The sequence below is a fragment of the Daphnia magna genome, linkage group LG1, assembly GCF_020631705.1.
Source record: "Daphnia magna isolate NIES linkage group LG1, ASM2063170v1.1, whole genome shotgun sequence".
Lineage (NCBI taxonomy): Eukaryota > Metazoa > Arthropoda > Branchiopoda > Diplostraca > Daphniidae > Daphnia > Daphnia magna.
In genome coordinates, this window is record NC_059182.1 from 14116793 (window position 1) to 14140985 (window position 24193).

The following is a 24193-nucleotide window of genomic DNA, read 5'->3' on the forward strand; positions in this document are numbered from 1 at the left end:
CTTTACATGTTTTAGCACGATCCCGAAACCGTCTGCGTGTTTACGACGTTTGCAGAATCGTTTGCGGCTGAGATGCCAAGCAATTTGGCTTTTTCAAAACGTATTCCCGAGGAACCATTTTTTTCCGGGGGTTGGAGACTATTTTGTTTTTATTATTAGCGCGGTGAGAGGGACGATTTTCACACGGAATGGCGTTCACGCTGTTTAAAGGCCGGCCATAAATTTCAAGCAAGGCTGTTCTGGACAGAGAAAACTTTGAAAAATTAAAAGGTAAAGATAAAATCGATTTCCCGCATGGCTCCCTAATGCCGTTGAACAGTACAGTCCACGTTCAAACAGTATAAATAATAAAAGGGGTGGGGGGCTTTTGTTCACGACACTCCCACTTATTTCGTCTTTTAACAGACTGCACGTTTTATTTGTTTATTTATTTATTTTTTACATTCGTGGTCGTGCTATTTACCGAGTCACAGAATAAAATTCTTCGTCTGTTTGATGAAAATACCTCAAACGGGTTTCAATAAAAGGTTCAAAAGATCGGCGGCGAGAAAAAGAAAATCAATAGAGAAAATTAATTTCCTCCCAAAACACGTGCGATTATACGAAAATTGTCGTAATAATAATAATAATAAATAAATAGCAACGCAATGAAAGCCAAAAGACCTCGCCATCACGCTTCAAATAAGGGAATTCAATCAACTGAATAGACAAGACGCCAATGCGGAGATGATAGAGAGCGAGAGATACGGTGCAGAGATAATAACGGGGCATCATGGGAAACCGTTCAATACTCGCGCCTCCTCCCAACAGCAGTAGCTATAGAAACTTGGCGTTTACTATTACGTAAATATAGTAGATATACGTAACGTTGTAGTGTCTCACCCAGCCAACCGAGTAGCAGTGGAATTGCTTCCGCGCTTGGCTAACACGAGAAGTGCCCATCTCGTGCAAAGGTTTCGATTCAATCAACTTTGGAGTGTTCCTCGTTTGCAATAGATGAGAAAAACTGAGCAAAAGAAAAAAAGAAAGAAAAGAAAAGAAAACTAGAATGGTGTGGTGTAGAAAACCGATGGTGGTTTTATTTTTATTTTTTTTGTTTTCTACATCCACCCAGCGGAAGAAGATGTGAGTTGGTGATATGCAGTCAATCACGAATACTCGTTAAGTAAGAGACGGAGGGTGGAAGCTGAACGAAGTCTTTCCTCTTAAAAAAAGCGAAAAAAAAAAGAAAAGAAAAGTATTTTCCGTGATAGAGAGTTGACGGGCGGGTTTGGTTATAAGTTCGTGACCGGGTAGCTGAATGACGAAACGATTTCCTTCATTCCTTTTTCCTTTTCTCTCTCGCCGTGTATGTGTGTGGGTTCTTTGAAGGCATGGGGTGAAAGGAACGGTGGTAGAATCGGCAAACAAGCCGACGAAGAGAAAAAAAAGTAAATAAGAAGAGCATCAGCCAAAATAACAAAATCCGTTGCTCCGCACTCGTTCCCTCTTTTGCTAGCCTTTTGCTGGATTGGCAATTTCATTTCAGCTATACACGAACTATTGACAACAGCGCAGTCACTGTGTAGCTTTCATTCAAAGACTTTCAGCTACGAGTAGAAAAAAAAAAAAAATGCTCGTCTGATTTGGACCAGTGTATTAAGTGTGATTGTAATCAGGCAACTGCTATATAAAAAAAAAAAGGGGCTGAAGGGGAGGAGGTGGACCAAAGAAAAATATATAAAGTAAATGATATAAAGAGAGAAAAAAAAAATCTAACAAAATTGCGCCTGGATAGAAAAATTTTAATTTGTCTTCTCTTATAGCGAAAATAGGTGAAAGTGAATGAAAGGAGCTAAAGAATATATTCAAACAACAAGAGTGTATAGTGTAGAGGAAAAGCATGACAGAAGGGTTCGTGTAAGAAGAAAACTGGACGTTTTGGTGAAAATAATCAGTTGGTTCTCAACTGATAGTCACCATTCTGGGTGATGTAACGAACCCAAGGCAAGGCTTGATAACCGCTCTTTTCAATAATCTTTAAATAACGAACCTAAAGAGATAAGACCAACGTTGTAATTAAATGTTAGCTTTGAAACAACTTATGGGGATGGCCGTAAACATATCCTGCACTAGGGCGCGGATAGATGGCGTTTGATGTTCTTTACCTGAATGCCTGACGTGGTAAAGTAGGGGATCTCAAATTTGACCTGGATGGGAGGCTTGCCTTCCGTTTCTTCACTGAGCACGCTGGGCAGGCCAAAGTGTGCCCGCATTAGATATTCTTTACCGCCCTATGAATAGGAATGTGTAAAAATGAGTGGATCGTTATCATCATGAGAACCTTCTAGATAATAGGTCCTCTTCTACCTCCCACTATGGGAGAAAAGCCCAACAAGAAGCCATTGAAAACGGGAGTGTCAAAGAGAGAAACGTAAGAAAAAAAAAAAAAAGCCGGACAAATACATTTCCCTTCCACTCCTTTTCCCCCTCCATCCGTTGAAATGCGATAAAAAAAGAGGAAAAAAAATTTAAAAATAAAAATAAGCGGAAATTGTACATACGGGAAAGGATTTGATACTCCAAATGAGAACATTCTGTTCAGGAACGTATTTGACGCTTCCGACGGAAGTCTTGAATTTGGGCGAATCAGCGTCGGCTGGAACAGGAACGACGACTTCAACGTGGTTTGCCGTTGAACGGCGCTTGAATTGCGACCGAGCTTTGATCATGTACTCGACGCGCGAGTGGGCGTGTCGTTCAATGACCGATTCTATCCAAATGAGAGGTTTCACCTGTTCCGCATTTAAAACAGGTATCATTCTCAAGGAAGGGATTTAGCTTTTCTAATGAAGACCTACGTGAGTGTTTAACCGGTACGACATTAACTCAAACTCGCCATCCGGTGGGATGAAAGAGATGGTTCGGTCGTTTTCGAATCTGACGAAATAAACAGAGATCTCCTTGAGTTTAGAAATATCAAGGGACTTTGGAGTTCATTACCTGGACAGGCGGACGCACTGATGAAATTTGACATCTTCTAATTCCACAGATTTAGATTTGCCCCGTCCTGTGCTTTCGAACAAGACCTTGTCGTTGAGACCCAAGCGCAGTTCAGGCATGCCAGATAGGTACACTCTCATCTTTATAGAACCAACAATCTCACTTCTCAAAACATTACCAGTAGTAGATGCCTTCACATAACAGAGACAAAATGTTTAAAAATTCAAAAACTTTCATGCTAAAAGTATTACCAGGAGATTGACAGATTCAATAACATCAAGGAACACTTCATTTTTCCGGTATTTGATACCCTCTGATCGCCATGACACTGCATTGGTCACAGCTGGAGGTGGTCTTGGTGCAGTTTCAAGTTTATGCCCTTCCTGAGTGATATACCTAGAACATAGCAAAGACTGTTTCACAGTATTCTGCACCCATGTAAAGTAGGAGCTCACTCTTGCAAAATTTTGCTTTCCGTAGTTTGTGGATAGCCAAAGTCACTCATTTCATCCAGAAGCTCAAATACAATGACAAAGTTGTCTCGGATACTCTCTTCTTCAATTTCCTTAAAATACTCACTCATCACTTGAACAATTTTGTGTAAGAAGGAGAAAACCATGGCTGCATTGGCGTTATTGCGAGAGACACTGACAATGTACAGATTCTGGTGCTGTATATACATGAAAGTGCAACCAGATGTCTGGAGCAAAGGAGTCAAATTCCCTTCCTCCTCTTTTTCCATCAAAAGAGGTAAGAATTTGTCTATCAATCCCATTTCTACATCGCCTCGGTAGTTGCGCGAGATCAGCACCTGTTTGACATATTTTTGTGTAATATAAATATTCATAATGTAAAAAAATATAAGATAATTTTTACTTTTCCCTTGACATCAAGGATGAATATTGCTGATGTTGACATACTAATGGTAAATATAAAACTTTTTTTCAATTAATAACAACAGATTTTTATATTTAGAACGGAAAATGGTAGAGATGACACCGCCACCCACTTTGGCAGGTTTTCTTCTTTCATCCGTTGGTCTTCTGCTACGAAATTGCCAAGTCGCTGAAATTGAACTCGTTTCAATGCATATCAAGATTTTTAAATTCCTGATTCCTGAAGTTGTCATTCTTCTAGTTGTCATTTGTCAATGAAAATTTATAAAATGTGTTGTATCCGCTAATATTGTTCGATATTATGCGTTAATGCATAATTGTTTAAGCAAATTTGTCATTACGTTTCGTTAGTTCGTGAAATTATGAATTCGTTTACAGAACGAAAAGGGAAACAATAGAGTTACTGAATGGGGAAACGTACTCCATAGTTAATTAAATCATCGTTATGTTATATGTATATTTAGAGAGAGAGAGAGAGAGAGAGAGAGAGAGAGTGACTAAGGCAAAGTCGTAAATCAGTAATTCATGCTTCGTTCTCTTTGTTCTTTTGTTTGATCGATGAGAACCGTGGAAAAGATTCCCTTCTTTCAAATATCAGCCCACATAGATATTTTTTTATCTGTGTGGTACAGTTTGGAACAAAGGAAACGTTTCAAAGCTGCGTTGCTGTAAACGGGTTCAATCCAACAAATCAAGATGTCGGCTCTTCCAGCTTGCAGAAAACGCAATCATCCTATCTGGCAAGTCGGGAAATATTCCCAACGGCTACGTACCGACGTTCCTTCAGATACAAAAAAAAAAAATCAATACACAAGTACAAATGCTTAATGACGTCACAACCCTCGAAAACACTTCAGTTCAGTCGTGCACGTTTTATTAATTATGCTACTATTAGTGATTTTGTCAATAAAATTAACATAGCGAATTCTTCGCGGAAAATATACACATACATCTATACATACTAAACATTTTAGGGCAAGAACCTATATCTATTTCTATGTGTTGTGTCTTGTGTGTGTCAACGAGGGGTGAGGGTTGCAAGAGGGGGGGGGGGATTTACAATGAAAATGTATGCGATCAAAGGGTGGGTGGCGCTACTTGCGCGCCGAATTTTCGATGTGTTTGGAGTTTGCGCGTTGTGGGCCTTAAGCTCCACGCAGTAGAAGTCCGACCAGAAACCGAGCAAGTCTTGTGTTCCTTCGTTCCCGTCCTTTTTGAATTTTCTCGTTCCGTGTGTTGATTTTTTCTTTTTCTTCCATCAGCTATCAGTTTCCTATCCCTTTTTTTTTGTCTCACCTTATTCAGTTTTGACAAGAAAACAAACAAAGCACTCACACATACTTTAAATCAATTTCGTAATTTTAACTTGATTTAATAATCTATTAAAAAAACACACGGGCTGTTTTTTTCATTTCTTTTGAGGAATTTCTTTGATTCGCATCCATTTTTCTCCCCACGTTTTCCAATCAAAGATATTTTGTTCTTTTCTTCTCAAACGACAACGACGAGAGTGAGTGTGTGTGAGACCACGCGGGTGACCATTGGCCATTTTCAACCATTTTTCGTCACATCCAAAGGTAAAATAATTTTGATTGGATTAGTAGAACGCCCCCTTTCGCTCTTTCAAGATGGCGGAATTCCAAAAAGAAAAAGTAAGGGAGAGAAAAAAAGAGATAGATTGGGTCGACAAAACATAAAAAAGGAATGAACGGAACGGGATGGGCTACGCAAGCAAACAGCTGCCGTAACCAACTGTCACTGTGTCCATACCCAGCCTCCTGACCGTCGTGTGTGTAGCTAATCATTCCCTGCCCCCCGCCCCACCTATTCGTGTAAAAGTGTATAAAGTTATTTTCATTTCACTCATCAGTCAACATATACATTCACGAAATTTTCTCGGTTTCTTACGTCTTTCTATTTTTCCGTCGAAAAAAGGGCAAGGTCTTGTCAGGAAAGGAGCAGCTGCAGTCATGGGAGGGTCCGTATATCGATTTATTATTTTTAAATGTATGTGCGTGTGTGTAAAAGGAGAGAAATGGTGGTGCAGCGCGCGTGCGTTCAAAGCGACGATCAATAATCCAGCGGGCGTCGAGATGCCCCCCCCTCCTTTGGGAATGTTGTAGTCGAGTGAGAGAGACCAGTAATTCTTGTTTTATGGTAATTTTCACGACTAGAATGCCGACACGTAAAAAAGTAGTTTTTATTTTAAAGCTAATGACATTTTTCGACGTAATGTCATCACCCTTTGTCGGGTTAACGGAAATGGAAAAGCGGATGAAAAGTTGAATAGGGCAGATGGTTGGCGCACGCGCCACTCTGATCCATCTGCGTCGAGTGTTTGCATGGCCTCCATGGCAACCGGGCCCCCCTCCCTTCCTACCTTCTTTTTTTTTCCGGCTGGATCAATAGTTCTTTCTGTCAGTGAGTAAGTAGAAAATAAGAGGGGGGGGGGACGCAACCTTTACTGAATAAAATTTGAAAGTGGGACGAAAAAAAGATGGGGGAATTTGAATCGATGAAAGAGAACCGACTGAGGAACGAAAAATGATGCGTTCCAGGAACTGCGGATGTAACAGGAAACTACCAAGATTTTTTTATTATTCGCGTTAAAAAAGAAAATTGTCGCGCGTTTTGATCTTCGTCTTGTCGAATATTCTTTTTGAATTTTACGAAAAAAACCGTTTCAACAACAAATGATTGTATTATGTTTGTTCTCTACTTAGAGATGTTATCGTCCCCATCTTGCGCTATTCAATTCCAGAAAGTCTGCCAACGCTTCCACTTTCAGAGTTTTTCCCTCTCCCCCCCCTTAAAAAAATATTTTTTTGAATTTATGAATTTTTTCTTTTTTGTGGGAGACATGTGACAGAGGTTTTGGGTTTTCGACGCCTTTCTGCTCTACCCACTTATTCATGGTGGTCTTAATTGACCTCTTCGAATTATTAACGATTTTAAAGGTCCAGGCCAAACAGTTCAAAGAATAGAAATTTGGCAATACGCGGTAATGGGGTGATGCGTTCATGCCTTCAAATGGAATCAGTTGGAGTCAGCACAAATTAAATATTTACAAAAATCAATTCCTAAATAGGACTTTAGTACTATAACTTTTTGAAATTCTTTGAAAAATATTATCGTTTCTATACTCGTATAAATAAAAATAAAAAAAAACAATCAGCTCAAACCAACCGGTAGATGAATAGCCCGCCTTACATTCGCCCTACAATCTCCCATATTTTCATTGCCTAAGTTACTTTGATCAGTATACGAACTTTTTTTTTTCCAGCCTTTTTACACAATTCTAATTTTTCATGGTTGATTTAAAGTGCTCAAAACAAAAAATCTCGAGTTTTTTCTAGGGCTTTTAATTTCAATTGTGTTTTTTGGGCCCTCATCTGGCAACGTCCCAGGGATTGCCCATTCTTCTAGGGTGATAGCACCAGTGTCTGCGCATTTCCCTTTGCAGATGGTTAGGCTTGTTGGGAGCAGCTGCATCCCGGCTTTTCAAATTTCCCCCAGCCCTTTTGTATGTATTGTGTTTGTTGAGACGCGAATCGTATAGCACGTCAGATGGCGTCATAATCCTACGCCCAGCAACTGTGTGTGGACGCCGATCGATAGCTCGTCCACCCCATCGAGGTTATCTCTCGACGCCATATTTGTTTGCGACCACGTTTTCGTTATTAGGTACGACGTTATTCTTGAAAAGAAATAACTCTTAATGACACAACACGTGTTCTAACGAAACACTTTGGTCACGCTAATGAGTCCTGTTCCGCCTCACAGCGATTCTTGAACTACCGTATGGGCGTATCATTATTGCTAACTTTTCGTACAAAAATAAGCTGGTCTTAATTTTGTGTTCACTTCTTTCTCCCTCTTTAGATTACGCAGTAGCCGACAAAAGCAGAAAAATGAACGGTTTAGAAAGTCTACCTCAACACGGCGTCCTGACAGCCAATGGACTCAATCACGTTGCATCCGTCAATAATGTTAGCCACGTGAGAGGATTCGTCTGTCTCATTTTTCTTGACTCCTTTTAAAGCAATTTCCTTTTGTGTGTGTGTGTACGTGTGTCGGTGAATTAACAAATGGGTCTTCTTTTCGTTTTTTTTTAAAATTTAGGGATCGCAGCACATTGTGCCCAAAGATGACGAAAGCAAGACTAACTTGATTGTTAATTACTTGCCACAGACGATGACTCAAGAAGAAATCCGCTCCCTATTTGCCTCTATTGGCGAAGTTGAGAGTTGCAAGCTCATACGCGACAAAATCACAGGTCTTGATTTTGAGATCAATGATGGTAGATAATTTATCGACTGTCTGGAATTTTTTTAATAAGTTTGAATTACCGAAAATCAGTAAAAATCAACGAGATTCGTTTCGTTCTTCCAATCTTTTTTGTCCATTTCCATTTACGATCTGAAAGCAGGGCAGAGTTTGGGCTACGGATTCGTCAACTATCATCGAGCCGAAGATGCTGAAAAAGCAATTAACACTTTGAACGGATTGCGTCTACAAAACAAAACGATCAAGGTGAATATATTTTTATGGTTTATTTTCTATAATGGTGGCGTGCGTCTTATTTATTTTGCATACGGAAGAGGAAGAAAGAGACTCGTTCATCCGAATCTGGCTGTGTTTGTATCTACGAACACGAGCCTGGTGTCTTGTAGCATGCAATGTTTTGATTTCCCGAAATAGAGCTCAACATTTTGGACGAAACTGGACTGAACGGAAAAATTGCTTGCCCATGTTGCGAACAGCAGGGTGTTCGAGTATACCATGTATAGTCCGGCTGTATTGACACAACTGGGACGATACTAAATGCACATCATGCCTTGTTTTTTTGAGATTTTTACAAAGTATTATTTTTAAATAGCAATAGTAATCGATTCTTTACCAATGCAGGTCTCGTTTGCCCGTCCTAGCAGCGAGAACATTAAAGGAGCCAACTTGTATGTTAGTGGCATACCCAAGACGATGTGCCAGAGTGAATTGGAGACTCTATTTGCGCCGTTTGGACGCATCATTACGTCTCGGATCCTTTGTGACAGCATCACGGGTATTTGAAACTTTTCTTTTTTTAAATCAAAGTTTTGCCGGCTACACGTCAGCCACTGATGCATTTTGATCTGTAGAAACTCATTTTTATTTGCTCCGTTTCTATTTTTAAACACATTTAAGCAGCCGGTCTGTCAAAAGGGGTGGGGTTCATTCGGTTTGACACGCGAGGAGAGGCAGAACGTGCCATTGAGAAACTGAATGGCACCGTGCCGCAAGGAGCCACAGAGCCCATTACAGTCAAGTTTGCAAACAACCCCAGCAATTCTACCAAGGGTCTAGCTCCATTGGCTGCCTACCTACCTGGTATAGTCTCTAAAACATTTTAATCTACTGTAAAATCATTACGTAAATGATGAAAGATAATAATAATTTTTTTATTTTAAGAATTTTCTTCTGGTGCGGCAGCTGCAGCTGCGGCGGCGTTGGGCGTTCGACGTTTCGGAGGACCTATACATCCAACCGGACGCCTTCGCTACATCCCACTTTCTCCTTTGGCCAGGTACGATTTCCCCCTGTTATTCTTTTCTTTTCAAACCTCTCAGCTTGTTGGCTTTTTTTTTTTCATTTCTCTGTTTTCGCTTTGTTTTGTTGTGTTTCTTCGGTCTCTTCCAATCAATATTCCGTTTCACCGGGTTACTCTTATGAAAGGTCGGGCCAGTAAGTCTGAGCCAAAACACTCCAATGACAGTCGGCGGTTGGTCGTGGCTGCCCCGCCATTTAAAAGTCGAATTGCAAATTTTGTTATTATTCCTTTTTGTTTGATTTTGTTAATTTATTGACACTTCTGATCTCAGATTCAATGTTTCATTTGGATTATTTTTCTGTTTATGACAGAGGCGGGGCAGCGTGGCAACCGATGGGCGTCACCGGTGTGAATGACGGTGTTGGGGTCAATGAAATGAGCATCACCGACCTATCGGAAGGCGCTCGCACTCCTTCCAGGTAGCTTATTCTTTTTCGAAATTCCCCATCTCGTAAAGAACAACAACAACAAAAAAAAGCTTTTCAACTAGTGAAAAGAAAACCCGACCTTCATTTTTTTTGTGACAAGCACTTGGATATTTTTGATATGGTCACTTGTATCGTCATTAATCTGGAATGGTCATATTAACACTTGGCGGATGTTCAATGTTTAGGACGATTTTGGTAGCAAACAAAAATGTAGATCCGAGGGAGGGAGAGCTTGCAGGAGGTTATTCACGCAGGCGTCTTACTGCTATTGAGACACGCCTTCGTGTGGTTCAGCGTCAAGTGAACTGACGAGATGGACACGGAAAGCAATAATAAGTAACTAAAAATGATGAATCCCCTAACAAAAAAAGACAATCGTTAAATGTCGAACGATGTCATCCACGTCTATAGAGTTGATTTTGTTGCGCGCGTATGATTTGTTGGGTTTCTACTATTTTGACTTATCAGATCTGATTTTTGTGTTTTTTCTTGATTTTTTTCTTATTTTTAATGTGTTACTTTTTTTTTTTTACATTTCTTTCCGCTCCCGAACCCACCTGTTTTTCTATTCGTATATTCTTCCTCCATTGTTACACACATTCAAGTGCGGGCAAGGCTGTGTTGGCCCTCAACAAAGGGCTTCAAAGGTCAGTCTCTAAATCATCTGCAAACCATTCAACTATTTTTTTTCTGTTCGTTATTGTTTCATTTTGTTTTTCAAACTCTTTCTCGTTATTATTATTACTACTTGGTTGGTCCTGGTCTCGATTTGTTTAGTTCAACTATCACTTTTGCGCTTTCTTTTTCTGAACGTCTAGTATGATAACAACTAACTTGATCGTTTAACTAAAACGTTCCTTTTATTTTTGAAATTGAATCAGATTTTTTTTTCCAATGAAGACATTTGTTAATTATTAAAATGATTCGATAAAACATGTCAAACGTTTTGTACTAAATTTTTTTTTTCTGTTCGTTTTTTGCCATTTTTTTTTCTACTTGAATGAAGGTTTTCGCCTTTGGCCGGTGATATTTTGGCTTCACCATTGCTACCGGGAGCTGCTGCCGCAGCTGCCGCCGCTGCCGCTGGAGCTGCCATTCCAGGTACGGTATATAAAGTTCCACAGTGAATAAACCCCGTTTGAAATTCACAGATGTTTACTTTAAATTTGATGAAGGAACAGGTTGGTGCATTTTTGTTTACAACTTGGCGCCCGACACGGAGGAAAGTGTCTTGTGGCAGCTTTTTGGACCATTCGGTGCTGTTCAGAGCGTCAAAGTGATTCGTGATCTGCAGACAAACAAGTGCAAGGGCTTCGGATTTGTCACTATGACCAACTATGACGAAGCACTTGTAGCCATCCAGTCGCTCAATGGCTATACGCTTGGTAATCGCGTCCTCCAAGTTTCGTTCAAAACTGCCGGATCCTCTACTGGTCGTCCTAGCAAAGCCTAAATGGGGCGCCCCATTGCCAGAACCAGCCACTCACATCCACACATGTTACACGTACACACACCACACACACACACTCACTCACGCTTTAGTAGCTGACAACCTCCCTCCAAGAAAAACAACAAAAGAAGAAAAGCCCCCCCATTTCCCAAAACATCTCTCGCACTTGACTCGTCTGCGAGCATTTAAAGACAGGAAAGAAAAAAGTCATCCTGGAAAACACCCAACCCTATCCCACCCACTCCACAAGCCAATTATCGGTTACAAAGATATCCTCTCATCAAATTCATCGTTTACAAAGCTAGTCAGCTCTGCTCAAGCGACGTCATTTAAGAATTGCAGTACATAGAAAAATGGAACAAAAATGAAGCAACGAGGAGAATTATATGCGCGAGATATAGTCGAGACGATTTGCGAATAATGTTTTTCGCAGCGAGGCAAGTAATGGATCTCATCAGTTGTTAAAAAAAAAAAGAGAAAAAGAGATTGCTAGTCACTTGGTTGAAGGATATATATTTTTTTTCTTCTGGAAAATCAGAAAAAGAGTGAATGCAAATCGTTTTCACTTTGTCCTCGTCAACAACGTGTTCTCGACCATTCTGTAAATTCGAATGGTGCAAAAAGAGTTTTTGTTTATCTTTCGTACATCTTCTTCCCAAATCTCACCCGGAATGATGTTTCCTTCCCTTCCGTCAGTCGACCTAAACCTTCAAAAAAGCTTAAAATTGAACGACCGGCTTTTGGGGAGTTATTCCAAACAATTAATTTCATTTTACTCCTTAACTTTCAGACGAACCCTTGCTCTTACTAACCGAGAATTTTTGTGTATTTTTTTTTTTTTATTATTATTTATTATTATTTTTTTAAACCGAGTTTTGGATATTCATCTGAATTCGTTTATTTTGCTATTTGGTTTTTTCCCCCCTCATGTCCCCTACTTGGTTTATCACTTTCAGTTACACCAATTTTTCTCTGAACTTTTATTTTATTTCGTTCAATTTTTTGTTTTTTAATGTTTTTTTTTTTTGTTTTCCTGTGTGAAACACATTCGTACACGACACACACACACAACACATAAACGAACGTACGCCAGGGCGTACACGATAGAACGGAAATACTCGCAAAAGTCTACTTAATCGCCAGAGCGCGTCGCGGACGAGACGCCAGGATGCGGATATTTAGTCGATACATTCCTTATTGTTAAAAGAAGTTGACGACAGAGAAAAGAGAGGAAAGGTTTCATTTTTTTTATTTATTATTATTCTTTTTTTATTGAGAAAGTTAGTTCTTTGACGTTTTTTGCGTGTCATCGTTTTCAATTCACTCGTTTCCCTCCTGTTTATCGAGTCGAGTAGCAGTAACAAGTTTTCTTTTATTCCTACGGTAGTGAGTAGAATTACGAAAAGGTTGATTAATCATTATTATTAGTGCTTTCCATGTTTTTCTCCGCACGCGTTCGTTTTCTTTCATTTTTGCGTCGCCAGCGACAAATAACAGCCAGGAAAGTAATCAAGTGATTGACATTTCTGTTTTGTTTTTTTACGAATTTGACTCCGACATTTTCGTAGATACTTTGGCTCGCTCATTTCATCCCTTTTTCTCATTTCGTCACTTTGTTCGGTTCTTTCTCCCCTATTTCAAAGAACCGAGACCAGTATGTTTGGTCTACCGTAGTTATTCATAGTTTCGTGTATTTTTATCATTGAATTTCCCTACTCATCATTTCGAAAAATGCCACCTTTTTTGGTCATTGTTTTTCTCGTCGCGCTCTCGATCTCCTCTTTCCTCTTTTTTGCGCTCTCCTTTCTCTAGTCAACCCGTCGAAGAATTTTTCTCTCGTTTTTTGAATTCCAATTTTTTCGATTACGTGTAGTTTCTCCTTGATTTGTCTTTTTAATTTTGGTCGTTCAAACAACCAACTACTACACCAACAACTACTGAAGAACAGTCGAAAACTTGGTGATCCGTTTTCGAATTTCGCGCCACGAATGACACTTTGAACGAGCGTTTTAATGGAAACAATGAACATTAAAAAAAAAAAAGTTTTACCGCGATGCTCAAGTCACCTCACACGCTACCGCGGTGAATGGAACGTGAAAGATCACAGGGAAAAGTATTAATATCATGATAGGCTTAAAAACAAACAAACATACAAAATTCAACGCGATATTAAGACTTAAAAAAGAAACAAACAGAAAGACAATGTTGAATCTATATAGAAATTGAAAAAATACCCAAAAAAATCGAATGCTTGTAAATATAATGAAGTACCGAACATTTCGTGGGAAAATACATCACCTTATAAAAGATAATGTTTCTTGTTTCATCATTTTTTTTCTTGATTCAAAAATTCATTTGGCTTCTAAGCGCTGCGCTGTTAGTCGTGGAAAGTTAGACACGAAAAACAAATTGATTATCAAAAAGATTTCCGTGATCAATTCCTCGAAGATTCGATCACCTATTTCATTCAAGATAGAGGGGTAAAGGTGTCGAAATGACTTGTCTGAAGTCGCGTTAACAACGCGGGAACGCACAAGAAAATAAACAAGAATCAACAATGGGGATAAATTTAGAAGCGAAATGCTTCAGCGACTAAAATCCTCTAAATCAGGCATCGGGAAATTGAATAATTATTGCCATTCAACTTATTGAAGAGAAATCTCGGGACGCTTTCAACTCACGTTCATCGTTAACGTCTCAACGTATTGTTAATCTAAAAAAGCCACGTAAAAGGAATTATTTTCTAGAAATGAAACGACTCGTTGAGTCGAGTGGCTAAATAAGTTCAAACCTTGCTGTTTAGCAGTGCCCTCCTTTGTGCATTGTCGTCTGCATAGCTCTATTTTTTTTACAGCAGTTTACACCCCTACACGGACTCAAAAGATTATTAGAGAATATTCGCTAGTTTTCCTTTTTGTTTTTGTGCCTCATAAGTTTACCGTATAGTTTATTAACCTTTAGTCCTGGATATTATGCCTTGCACCTTCTAACGCCTTTTTCAATTGGTGGTTGGTGAAAAAGTTTCACCTTCGTCGTATAATAACATCTCACACCATTAACACAAATCTCGGGATACCTTATTCATAGCTAAAGGCCTTACTCCAGCCATGGCTCTGAACTATGAACCTCATATTTTGCGGCTTTCGGATGATATTCTTCTTCAAATCATGTCATTTCTAAAACTAGAAGACATTCTTACTGTGGCCCAGTAATTACTTTTTCATTTGACCATACATTATAGTGTAATAGTTGACCAAACAATAACTATCATTTTTTTTTTTATCTACAGAGTGTGCAGTAGGCTGGAGAAAATCAGCAAAGATAGAACATTGTGGAAAGAAGCAGATTTGCGCCCTCGATTCCTTACCCATGCAGAACTTGAAGATGCAGTCAAATGCTTTCATAGAGGGACAAAGGTACTGGCATCAACTGGATCAGTAAAGTTGCTATCTGGAAAAGTGCAAGAAAACACAGAGTGTCTGTCTCCTGCACTTTTTGAGCTGGTGACCCAGTTTACAGACCTGGAAACATTGATACTGGAAGAACACTTTATCAATGCTTCTATCCTTACTTACAAATGCTTCCCTTCAACATTGAAGCATCTGTCAATGGAGAACTGCAAATTGATTAATGTTCCAGTTAAAGAATCATATTTCTTTAACATGGCTACCCAGACATCCCATTTGGAGAGCCTAAACCTGAATGGATGCTTATGGTTTGAAGATCATTCCATGATGGCCATCAGCAAGTGTCCCAAATTAAGAATTTTACGATTAAGAGGGTGCGTGAAAGTAGGAACATGCGCGGCATATATATTCCTGTCTGCCAGGTTTGGCTTCGAAAACATTGAAGTTCTTGATCTTCGAGAAACAGCTATATCTGACGCCGAAGTCCGTGCGTTTAAATCAAAACCAAAGTTAAAACGCATGTACATCGACGGGAGAGTGCACAGGTACGTTTTCTTCCCATTCAAAATTCAAATAAACAATGCGAAAATATCTGATTGGCTCACCTACTGTAGGAAGCAAGATAGCGACGAAATCGATCGTGTCACTGACCGAGGTATTAATACTCCAGAGGAGTATGCTCCTCACTTGGAGGTGCTGACATTGACCAATACCGAAGTTAGTGATGTGACTTTGCGCCACCTGGCTAGAAACATGCCTAATCTTCAACTGATCGATGTCCGTGGCAGCAAGGTAACGGAGCCAGGTGTCATCCGGCTTAAAACTGAATTTCCTCTTCTACGAGTCGTGTGCGACTTTCCAGAATGGACAGTAGATAGCTCACTCATTTCACCAAATTGGTGGATAGATCGTGATTTTATTTTCCAAGACGATGTAAAACGCCATCCATCCTCGGTGTCAACTTCAAGAGATGCAACTGCGGAACCTCCTCGTCATGAGCGGATTGAAATTATTGACGTTGGCCCAGGTATGGTGCGTTTAAGACGAATCATTGATCGTCCGGTTTTTCCCCTCCCAGTACCTCCCGAGGTGGTTCCAGAACCAGCATCGAGGCAACCTCCTCAGCTTCAATCCCCTCGTCCCGAAGACCAGGAACTTCCTCGGTCGCCTGAATCTTTACGATCCTCAAGCTCGGGTTCTTCGTCCCCTTCCCAGTTAGACAACACCCACAACCCCAAAGATCCCTCCGTATGAATGTTTTTTTTTTCCCTTCTAATGTCTGTGTTGACTCGACTCGATAAATCAACAATAAAATTTATCGATTGATACATTGAAAATGTGTCTGACGTTTATTAATGCGGCCTTTCGGAAGTAGAAATTCATGCTTCAGAATTCATTGCTTGCAAATTCTTTGACGTCTCTTCCGTCTCCATCAGCAGTTCTGAACTGACATATTTCTCCAATATCTCTTGCTTCTTTCGTCGAAGGATTGCCTCTTCCACTTCCTTTTGAGACGGAACGGCAACGTGAGCTACAAATCGTGGCGCTTCAGTTTCCATCTCTTCATCACTGTCCGCCAAGACGGAATCATCCTATGTAGACGAAATAAAACCCTGCATTATTAGTTTCTTCGCACAAATGAAGATTTCGGGCAACAAACCTTAAGTTTACGCGTTGTGTAAATGTTTTCTTCTGCATTATTTTTATCAAGTTCCAATAATCCTGCCTCCTTTTTAGCTTGCCATTCAGCAACTGCTTTTGCAACAGCTATAATGCAAATCAAAACAGTTGTGGTAAATATGGAAAATCGTAATGGGTCAAAAACATACCCTCTTTTTCAGCCTCTTGTTCTAGAGGAATAAGAATTCCATCGTCATCATCACGGTATCCATAGTAATCAGCGTCAATATCTTTCATTAGTTCAGCCCGTGACTTTTTGGGAACAGGCATTGGCTCCTGTTCAAACAATTCCCTGACACCTGCATACGAAAAGAACAGATGAGACACAGATAATACCTGCAACGTGAAATGCGGGCGGGGGTGTACGTGTATGGGTACATGTCAGTTTATCTTCTTTTTTACCTGGTAACTCCCGGGCAGCTCCAAAATACCGGTAACCACGGTTTCCTGGAACTTCTCTACCCTCGCGATCAAGGTAGCGAGGGCCTATTCTTCTGTAGTTGGGTCCACCCAAGTTAAAAATTTGTACTTCCCAATGGTACTTTTCTCTAAGCAATTTGTTGATTTCATCATTGAGATCTCTGATGCGATACTCTCCCAGACCAGCTACAAACAACAATACAATGTTAAATTTCAATACATTCAATCTTCTAGAACCTTTGCAAGCATACACATATATATTTTTTTATATAGAAAAAAAAAAGGAATACCATTTTGAATTTGTGTAACTTTTTTTGATATTTCTCTTAAGATTTCCCTCCGCCATCGTTCACACTCCTTTAGATCTTTGCACTCTGATGCCAAATAAGGCCTACGATCCTTCCCTCCTAAGGTTCCTAGTTGTGCAGCCCTAAAACGCGCCAACGTTGTCCTTCATATGTTAAGGAAAACAAAATTATTTTAGTGACACACCATCATGAGCAGAGCTGTAGGTGCATAAACAAGACATTCAACCAATCTGTTGTATGAAAAACAAAATGAAACTCAGGACTCACATTGCTTTTTCTGCATTTCGGGCCATTGTTATTCGCTTGATTCAATGTGCTTAGTACCAAAATATCAGCAGTAAAATTGACCATAGATTTACAGGTCGAAATTACAAGTAAACGAATCGAAGAACGCTCGTTTTTCTCGTTTGTAGCTTCTGCTAGCCTCCTTCAAGGAGAGGAAATGTGTAGTTAACCCCCCAGATGGCATTATGAGACGGAACAATTGGGCAACAATGGCGTTTTTTCTCAGTATATTTCATCGGTAGTTGATGTAAAAAGTGATCAAAAACATTAAGCAAATAACTACTTCTAATGAACTTAGGATATCTTGAATATGCAAGTGTTGGAAAGATACGTTATTTGACCTGAATAATCATTCAAAACCAGTGCGACGTTTTCCCATTCGAATCCTTTACATGAATGGAAAATGGAACTAGAGCCTCAAGAATGGAACCTGACAAATAGTCAGGATTTTCCAAGTGACAGTAACAAGTTTGAAGAATCTAATAAACATGAACATCCAGATGACACTGGAACCGTATCAACCAAAAAACGAAAGTTAAGTGAGGACAGTGAAAACCTTGAATGTCTGAACTCGCTTAGACATATATGTGAGGCAGTCTTGGGGGATGATGCTTCTACCCTTCCAGCTGCTCTACCGACTGAGCAAAGTGATGTAAAACAAAACATAACAAGCACACAAAAGAAGAAAAAGAAAAAGAAAGTAGTAACTGAAGCTGCCAACAAATCTAAAGAAGTCAAACCGAAAAATGAAAAATTGAAAGCTCATATGCGTAAAAACATTAGAGATATTCTTAAAGGAGATGAGCTTGAGGCAGAAACAAGAGCTGCTCAACAGAGAGAAATTGAAAGAGTGCAAAGAATCCAACAACAACAACAACAACAAGTTCCAGAATGCAGTTATATCCCACATTTTGATGAAGAAGACAATAATACACCTGTTTCAACCTTGGTTGAGGATTTGCAAGCACTAGCACAAGAGTTAGAAGACAGCACACTTTCTCCAGATATACCAATACAATTCTTGGAAAACAACCAGCACTTCAAACAAACCTCACAGCCCCCTACTGTTGATACAGTTAAGGTATCCCAGTATTCATGATTTACCTGTTGAGTATTTAAGAGAAGTTAAATTCCTAATTCCACAAACTTTTTAGAATGACAATCATGAAATGTGTTTGCAAAAACAAGTTTATGATGATGTGATATGCCTTTCAAGTGATGATGAAGAATATCCTCCTAAACCGACACCTCAAGCTCCAGCCTGTTCTAAGCACTATGTCCCTGATGATGACGACGATGATGTTGTCATACTCTCTGGTATGGAATTAAGGATATTAAATTGTAAACAATAGAGAATTATTCTAAATTTTTTTTTAAATTTAAGGTGATGATGAAAAGCCGGAATTAATTGAAGAAGACAGTGATGTTCATAATTTCGGCCTTCACACGAGAGATGAACTTAATAAGCCAGATAGTGAAGGTCGAGTTTTGGTAAATGTAGGGCACCCATCCAGCGAAGGCGACATTTTCCTAGCTCCACAACTAGCTAGGGCAGCCAAAGCTCATCAGATAGGAGGCATCCGTTTTCTGTACGACAATGTTGTGGAGAGCTTAGAACAATTTTCTAGTTCAGAGGGATTTGGCTGTATTTTGGCACATTCAATGGGCCTTGGTAAAACTTTTCAGGTGTGCGCCTTTTCAGAAGTTTTCTTACGCCACACCAAAGCGAGAACTATATTGATCATTGTTCCGATTAACACTATTCAAAATTGGGTTTCTGAGTTTAACCATTGGTTACCGTCGGAACTAAGTCCTGATATGAATGAAGCCGATCCTCCTGTACAACTTCGCAGTTTCAATCTGCACGTTTTGAATGACACAACAAAAGACCTCAACTCGAGATCTAAGGTATGTTTAATTGCTGCTTTTGAAAATTTAATTCTTTGTGCTACGCAATACAACAAGTTTGGTAGTTAATAGATTCCATTCCATTTTCCATTTGTAGGTAATAGCTGATTGGGCAAGTCAAGGCGGTGTCCTTCTTATCGGATACGAGTTATATCGGCTCTTTTATACACAACGAGAGAGTAAAGAGAAGAAACGATCGAAAGTTCCAAAAAAGAAAAAAGTTTCAGGATTTATTGATTTGGAAGAAGAAGAAAAAGAGAAAGGACGACTTGAAAGTAGAGATAATTTTATTGTGGTCTAAAGTTCTTTATAAAATCTAAAACATTATTGAACAGACATTTATCAAGCGTTAGTCAACCCTGGACCAGAATTGATAATCTGCGATGAAGGCCACCGCATCAAGAACATGAAAACATCCATCTCAGTTGCGCTAAAAGAAGTTCGCACGCGGCGTCGAGTGGTTTTGACAGGGTATCCGTTACAGAATAACCTTCTTGAGTACTGGTGAGGTTTCCTACTTTAGAATATTTTCTCTTATTGACCAAATCTAAATACTATGTTTTTATTTTTATTTTTAAAAATCTGTTTTACAATAGGTGCATGGTAGACTTTGTTCGGCCGAACTTTCTCGGTACGAGAACCGAATTTGGAAATATGTTCGAACGGCCAATTCAGAATGGGCAATGTGTGGACAGTAACCCGGCTGACGTGAAACTTATGAAAGAACGGGTCTATGTACTGCATTCTTTAGTTAAGGGTTTCGTTCAGCGAAGAAGTCACGCAGTGTTACGTAATAGTCTTCCTCATAAAGAAGAACATGTACTTCTCTTAAGGATGACGAAGTTACAACGAGAACTCTATAAACACTACATGTCTCAGCTTTTGCTGAATAAATCAGTGTCCAATCCACTGAAAGCGTTTGCCGTTTGCCTCAAGATTTGGAACCACCCCGATGTCTTGTTTAACTTTTTCAAGAAAGGAAAGGATGACCTCGACCTGGAATTGGACGAAGAAGCACCCGAAAATCGAAAAAAGAAGAAAAATTGTGCCGTCACAAATGTTCCATTAATGCCTTCGCTTCCTACTCCTATTTCTGTTCCTACTGATGATGAAGCTGGAGACAGTAGACAATCAGTCCTTATAGCAGGCTCCTTTACTGATCAAGGAGCCAATGACTGTGCCAAAGAGAAAAAAGATGAGGTCGCATCCTTAGATTGGGCGAACGAAATATTAAAAGGTGTTCTTTTAAGTTGTTCTTCAGTTTCCTTCTGTCTAAGCTAACTTGTTTGCTTTTCATGTGACTGCAGGGTACATCCCCGGTGATGTTGAAAATGCTGCCAAAACGAAAATTTTTTTCACCATACTTGAGGAGTCTGTTAAAATTGGAGATAGGCTCCTTGTATTTAGCCAGTCCCTGTTCACTCTAAATATGCTTGAAGAATTTCTGCAGCAACGCCCAATTCCACGTAAGGATCAATCGCATTGTCGCAAACACATTTCTTTTCTTGTAATTGGCTAAATCTTTACTAGTGCGGGGAGAAGAGCATTGGTGCAAGAACAAATCTTATTTTCGTTTGGATGGCAGTACCACCGGCATGGAACGCGAAAAACTTGTCAACGAGTTCAATGCCAATGCCGATATTTTGCTTTTTCTAATATCAACCCGTGCGGGAAGCCTCGGCATCAACTTGATTGGTGCAAATCGTGTCATCGTTTTTGATGCTTCCTGGAATCCCTGTCACGATGCCCAAGCAGTCTGTAGAGTTTACCGGTAGGTTCTCTCTTTCTTGACTGCGTCTTTTTGAGGATGCGATTAGTGCCAACCATGAAGTTGTTAACTCACTTTTTCATTCGCATTTTTCGAACATAGATATGGTCAACAAAAACAATGCTTCATTTACCGGATGGTGACTGACAATTCCCTTGAGAAAAAAATCTACGACCGACAGATTGGCAAACAGGGAACGGCGGATCGCGTTGTCGACGAACTGAATCCCGAGGCTCGACTGTCTTTGAAAGAAGTTACGAGCCTTGTTTGCGACGACGAAGATGACCCACCTCCCAAAGATTTTGGAGATGCTTACAACCACGATTCAAAACTTAGAATTACGGATTCAATTTTAGGGCAGGTTTTGCAGCGCTGGGGCAGTAGTTTTACCAAAGATCCCTTCGAGCATGGCACACTTCTGTTGGAGGGCAAGGATTCAGGATTATCGAAGGCCGAAAAACGAATGGCACAGCGCCTCTACGAAAAAGCCAAACTGGACGGCAGTATGCAATACAGACGTCAGAACTACTCGTCATACTATCCCAAAATGCCAGTTCCCATTCCATCGATGGACAATAGTAACGGTGCTTACGGTCGCCCAAATCCGATGTACTTGTCTGGCCGCCCATCTAATATTCCGATCAAGCACACCACCAGCTCGCCTCTCCAAGGGATGGGTATGGATTTATTGGCTGAAGCGCTGGCTCAAGGCAAATTAATCTGCAAAGAAATGGTACTCACAAAAGACGTGACGATCGCTAGAAATCAGATATCTGGAGGAACAGGCGAAACGTCGCCAATAGTTTTATCGTCCGGAACCAGGGTGAAATTGATAAAAACGCCGAAAGGCATCTACATGCAAACGCCGGAAGGAAAAATTTTTCGTATTCATTCAGCCGCACCTGCTACGCCAGCATCTCCTTCAGCAATTGCTGCAGCCCTCGGCTTGAATCTTAAAACTCCCTACTCTTCTATCGGTGTTCAGGATACACCAGCAGTATTGCCCTCATACAGTGGAGGGTCCAAATCTTCTCTGATGGAACAGTCGATGTTGAAACGGATACGGGGTAACAATAACATAAAGTTATTCAGATTTTCCATGAATTTATTATTCTAATATCTTGTCATGTGTCGCAGAAATGCAGCAAAAATCTTCAATTGCCGAAAGCGCTAAGCAAGTGATATCGTTTAACGATAAAAGCGCACTCTTGGCTCAGATCCGGCAGAATCTAGCTGGAAATAAGGGGCTCGGAAATACCCTGGGCAACATAACTACGAAAATGAGTAGAAGTTCATCTACCACCTCAAAAGATCTTCCCTCGGTTGCCAATAATTCGAGTCTCACTCACTTCGCTAAACAGCTAGCCAGTTTGGCTCAAAAATCAGCCGCGGACTTGTTGACTGATGTAGGAGTCGGTTGTAGTCAGTCAGACTTTGATAGCACTAGCAATAGTGGCATGTCTCCGAAAAGAACTTCGAGTCTGTTAGATCCCAAAGCAAGGGCACTGCCAAGTGCTTCACTGCCCAAGAAGGTGGCTACAGTTACCCCCAACGTGTCGAAAGCTCGAATTTTTACACCACGCCGTCCTACGGCCACGGTGGAACCTCTTTCAAAAATACCTCCTATCGTAGATCATTCGTCACCGATGGATTCATCCCTGGTTTCCAGGACTATTTCTTCTACTCCGACGGCTCTCTCGGCCCTGTCTACTTTATCTGCATCTCCTTTATCTGCAGTGAAGTCTCCAAACTTTAATCGACCTTCTGAATTTTCATCTGATCTCGTTGATTTTGCCACGAAAAACGCAGAGGAGCGTCAGCCTGCTCTGGACAGCAGTGCAAGTACTCGGAATGGAAGTGGTATTTTTGATAATCTCTCTTTGGCTTCCCAGTTGGAGGGTTTTGCTTCATGCACATCTGCTGCAGCGAGACCAACTGCCGAAAGTCTGAAGGACTTGCTGAAACCTGTAAGCAATGCAGCTGGCGAAACCATCGTGACTGGTTTACAGTGGAGTGGTGACCAAACAACAGCTGGTGGAATACCTTCGTGGTCAGATTCTCAACAATTTTCTACCAGCCAACAGCAATGGAACAATACGGGGCAGTGGAACGATGCTGCATCAACCAGCAGTCAAGTAAACTGGCCCTGGTCATCGCAACAGCTACAGCCTCAACAATGCCAAGCAAATTTCGCCAGCGCAAGTCGTATTGGGAGCTCTTCATCATCAGGTCCTACAACCCCATCAACAGATTCATACAATCAGTATTCCAACAACTTCGACACAGATAACCAGTGGGTGAGCTACAATAATATGACTAGTGCAGCTAACGCTACCTATCCCTCACATTCCCTACCACCACCTAATGGACATTATTCTACACCTCCTTACTTCCCTACTTCGTACTTCGGCTCAAATGCGCCCGTAACTCCGGCTTATGCGACCTATCCACAAAATTCACAACCAGGATATAATACATTGGACGGTAGCAATTTCAACAACCAGTATAATAATCACGGGGGTAACGATTTCACACCAAACTACTCTCAACCCTACCCCGGTAGCTATTCGCAGTGAAGGCGCTGTGCATCACATAAGAAGTCACCCTGAAATTTTGCTTAGGCATTCAATTTTTGGTTTATTTGCCGTTATTTAATTGGTCGAGGGAAAACTTGTTGGCTGATGTTATGACTTAAGATTTAGCTATGCTTTCGCTTGCCGCGCAGTAAGTGGCAAACATCAGCTATAGTAAAGATGATCAAATTGCATTATAACTGCTGTCTATATTCGTACGGTTTTCTCTGTATAAAAGGTGAATGTGTGACGAACATTTGAGATTCTTCTATTGAAAGCTGCCGTATTTGTACGATGTTTCCCATTTGGCCTCGGTGTCGCCTGTCCTTCATACCTCCTCTTTCTGAACCTTTAATTGTTTGTTATTGTGCCGTGAACGAGGGAAGTGGAGCAAATTTAGTGTCAACGTGACGACTAGTTATGAATAAATTTGAAACACTGCGAAGACCTTGATTTCGGAAAATTTTCCTCCCTTTTTCTTTTAAATAGATTATTCTTGTT

At 40.3% G+C, this 24193-nt stretch overlaps 5 protein-coding genes across 27 annotated transcripts; 3 read left to right on the forward strand and 2 right to left on the reverse strand.

The window, feature by feature from the left end:
• Positions 1-1619: 1619 nt before the first annotated feature.
• Positions 1620-4021, reverse strand: LOC116933486 (AP-1 complex subunit mu-1). Its single transcript, XM_032941253.2, has 8 exons — positions 3859-4021; positions 3438-3793; positions 3234-3378; positions 2983-3173; positions 2841-2919; positions 2544-2774; positions 2148-2273; positions 1620-2032 (listed from the first exon to the last, which is right to left on the reverse strand). The coding sequence occupies exons 1-8, from the start codon at positions 3898-3900 to the stop codon at positions 1934-1936; spliced, it is 1269 nt and encodes a 422-aa protein (XP_032797144.1). The 5' UTR covers positions 3901-4021; the 3' UTR covers positions 1620-1933.
• Positions 4022-5016: 995 nt separating this feature from the next.
• On the forward strand, positions 5017-13655 carry LOC116933343 (ELAV-like protein 1-B). Of its 23 annotated transcripts, none has more exons than XM_032941153.2 (11): positions 5017-5455; positions 7761-7876; positions 8001-8178; positions 8305-8411; positions 8787-8940; positions 9066-9245; positions 9327-9441; positions 9777-9884; positions 10499-10540; positions 10900-10994; positions 11045-13655. In XM_032941153.2, the coding sequence occupies exons 2-11, from the start codon at positions 7790-7792 to the stop codon at positions 11344-11346; spliced, it is 1368 nt and encodes a 455-aa protein (XP_032797044.1). In that variant the 5' UTR covers positions 5017-5455; positions 7761-7789; the 3' UTR covers positions 11347-13655. The 23 variants fall into 23 exon arrangements, with proteins under 23 accessions (XP_032797044.1, XP_032797136.1, XP_032797047.1 ...); XM_032941245.2 differs by having other exon boundaries at positions 11069-13655; XM_032941156.2 differs by having other exon boundaries at positions 8308-8411.
• Positions 13656-14169: 514 nt separating this feature from the next.
• LOC116933617 (F-box/LRR-repeat protein 12) lies at positions 14170-16087 on the forward strand. Its single transcript, XM_032941355.2, has 3 exons — positions 14170-14551; positions 14633-15295; positions 15365-16087. The coding sequence occupies exons 1-3, from the start codon at positions 14451-14453 to the stop codon at positions 16002-16004; spliced, it is 1404 nt and encodes a 467-aa protein (XP_032797246.2). The 5' UTR covers positions 14170-14450; the 3' UTR covers positions 16005-16087.
• Positions 16077-17587, reverse strand: LOC116933652 (pre-mRNA-splicing factor ISY1 homolog). The gene is made up of 6 exons (XM_032941386.2): positions 17426-17587; positions 17141-17301; positions 16833-17036; positions 16580-16729; positions 16411-16517; positions 16077-16342 (listed from the first exon to the last, which is right to left on the reverse strand). The coding sequence occupies exons 1-6, from the start codon at positions 17449-17451 to the stop codon at positions 16130-16132; spliced, it is 861 nt and encodes a 286-aa protein (XP_032797277.2). The 5' UTR covers positions 17452-17587; the 3' UTR covers positions 16077-16129.
• Positions 17588-17650: 63 nt separating this feature from the next.
• LOC116933520 (helicase ARIP4) lies at positions 17651-24137 on the forward strand. Its single transcript, XM_032941281.2, has 10 exons — positions 17651-18524; positions 18598-18760; positions 18828-19351; positions 19449-19626; positions 19687-19855; positions 19948-20588; positions 20659-20817; positions 20882-21122; positions 21222-22186; positions 22257-24137. Exons 1-10 carry the CDS (start codon positions 17847-17849, stop codon positions 23693-23695), a joined length of 5157 nt encoding a protein of 1718 aa, XP_032797172.2. The 5' UTR covers positions 17651-17846; the 3' UTR covers positions 23696-24137.
• The last annotated feature ends 56 nt before the right edge of the window (positions 24138-24193 follow it).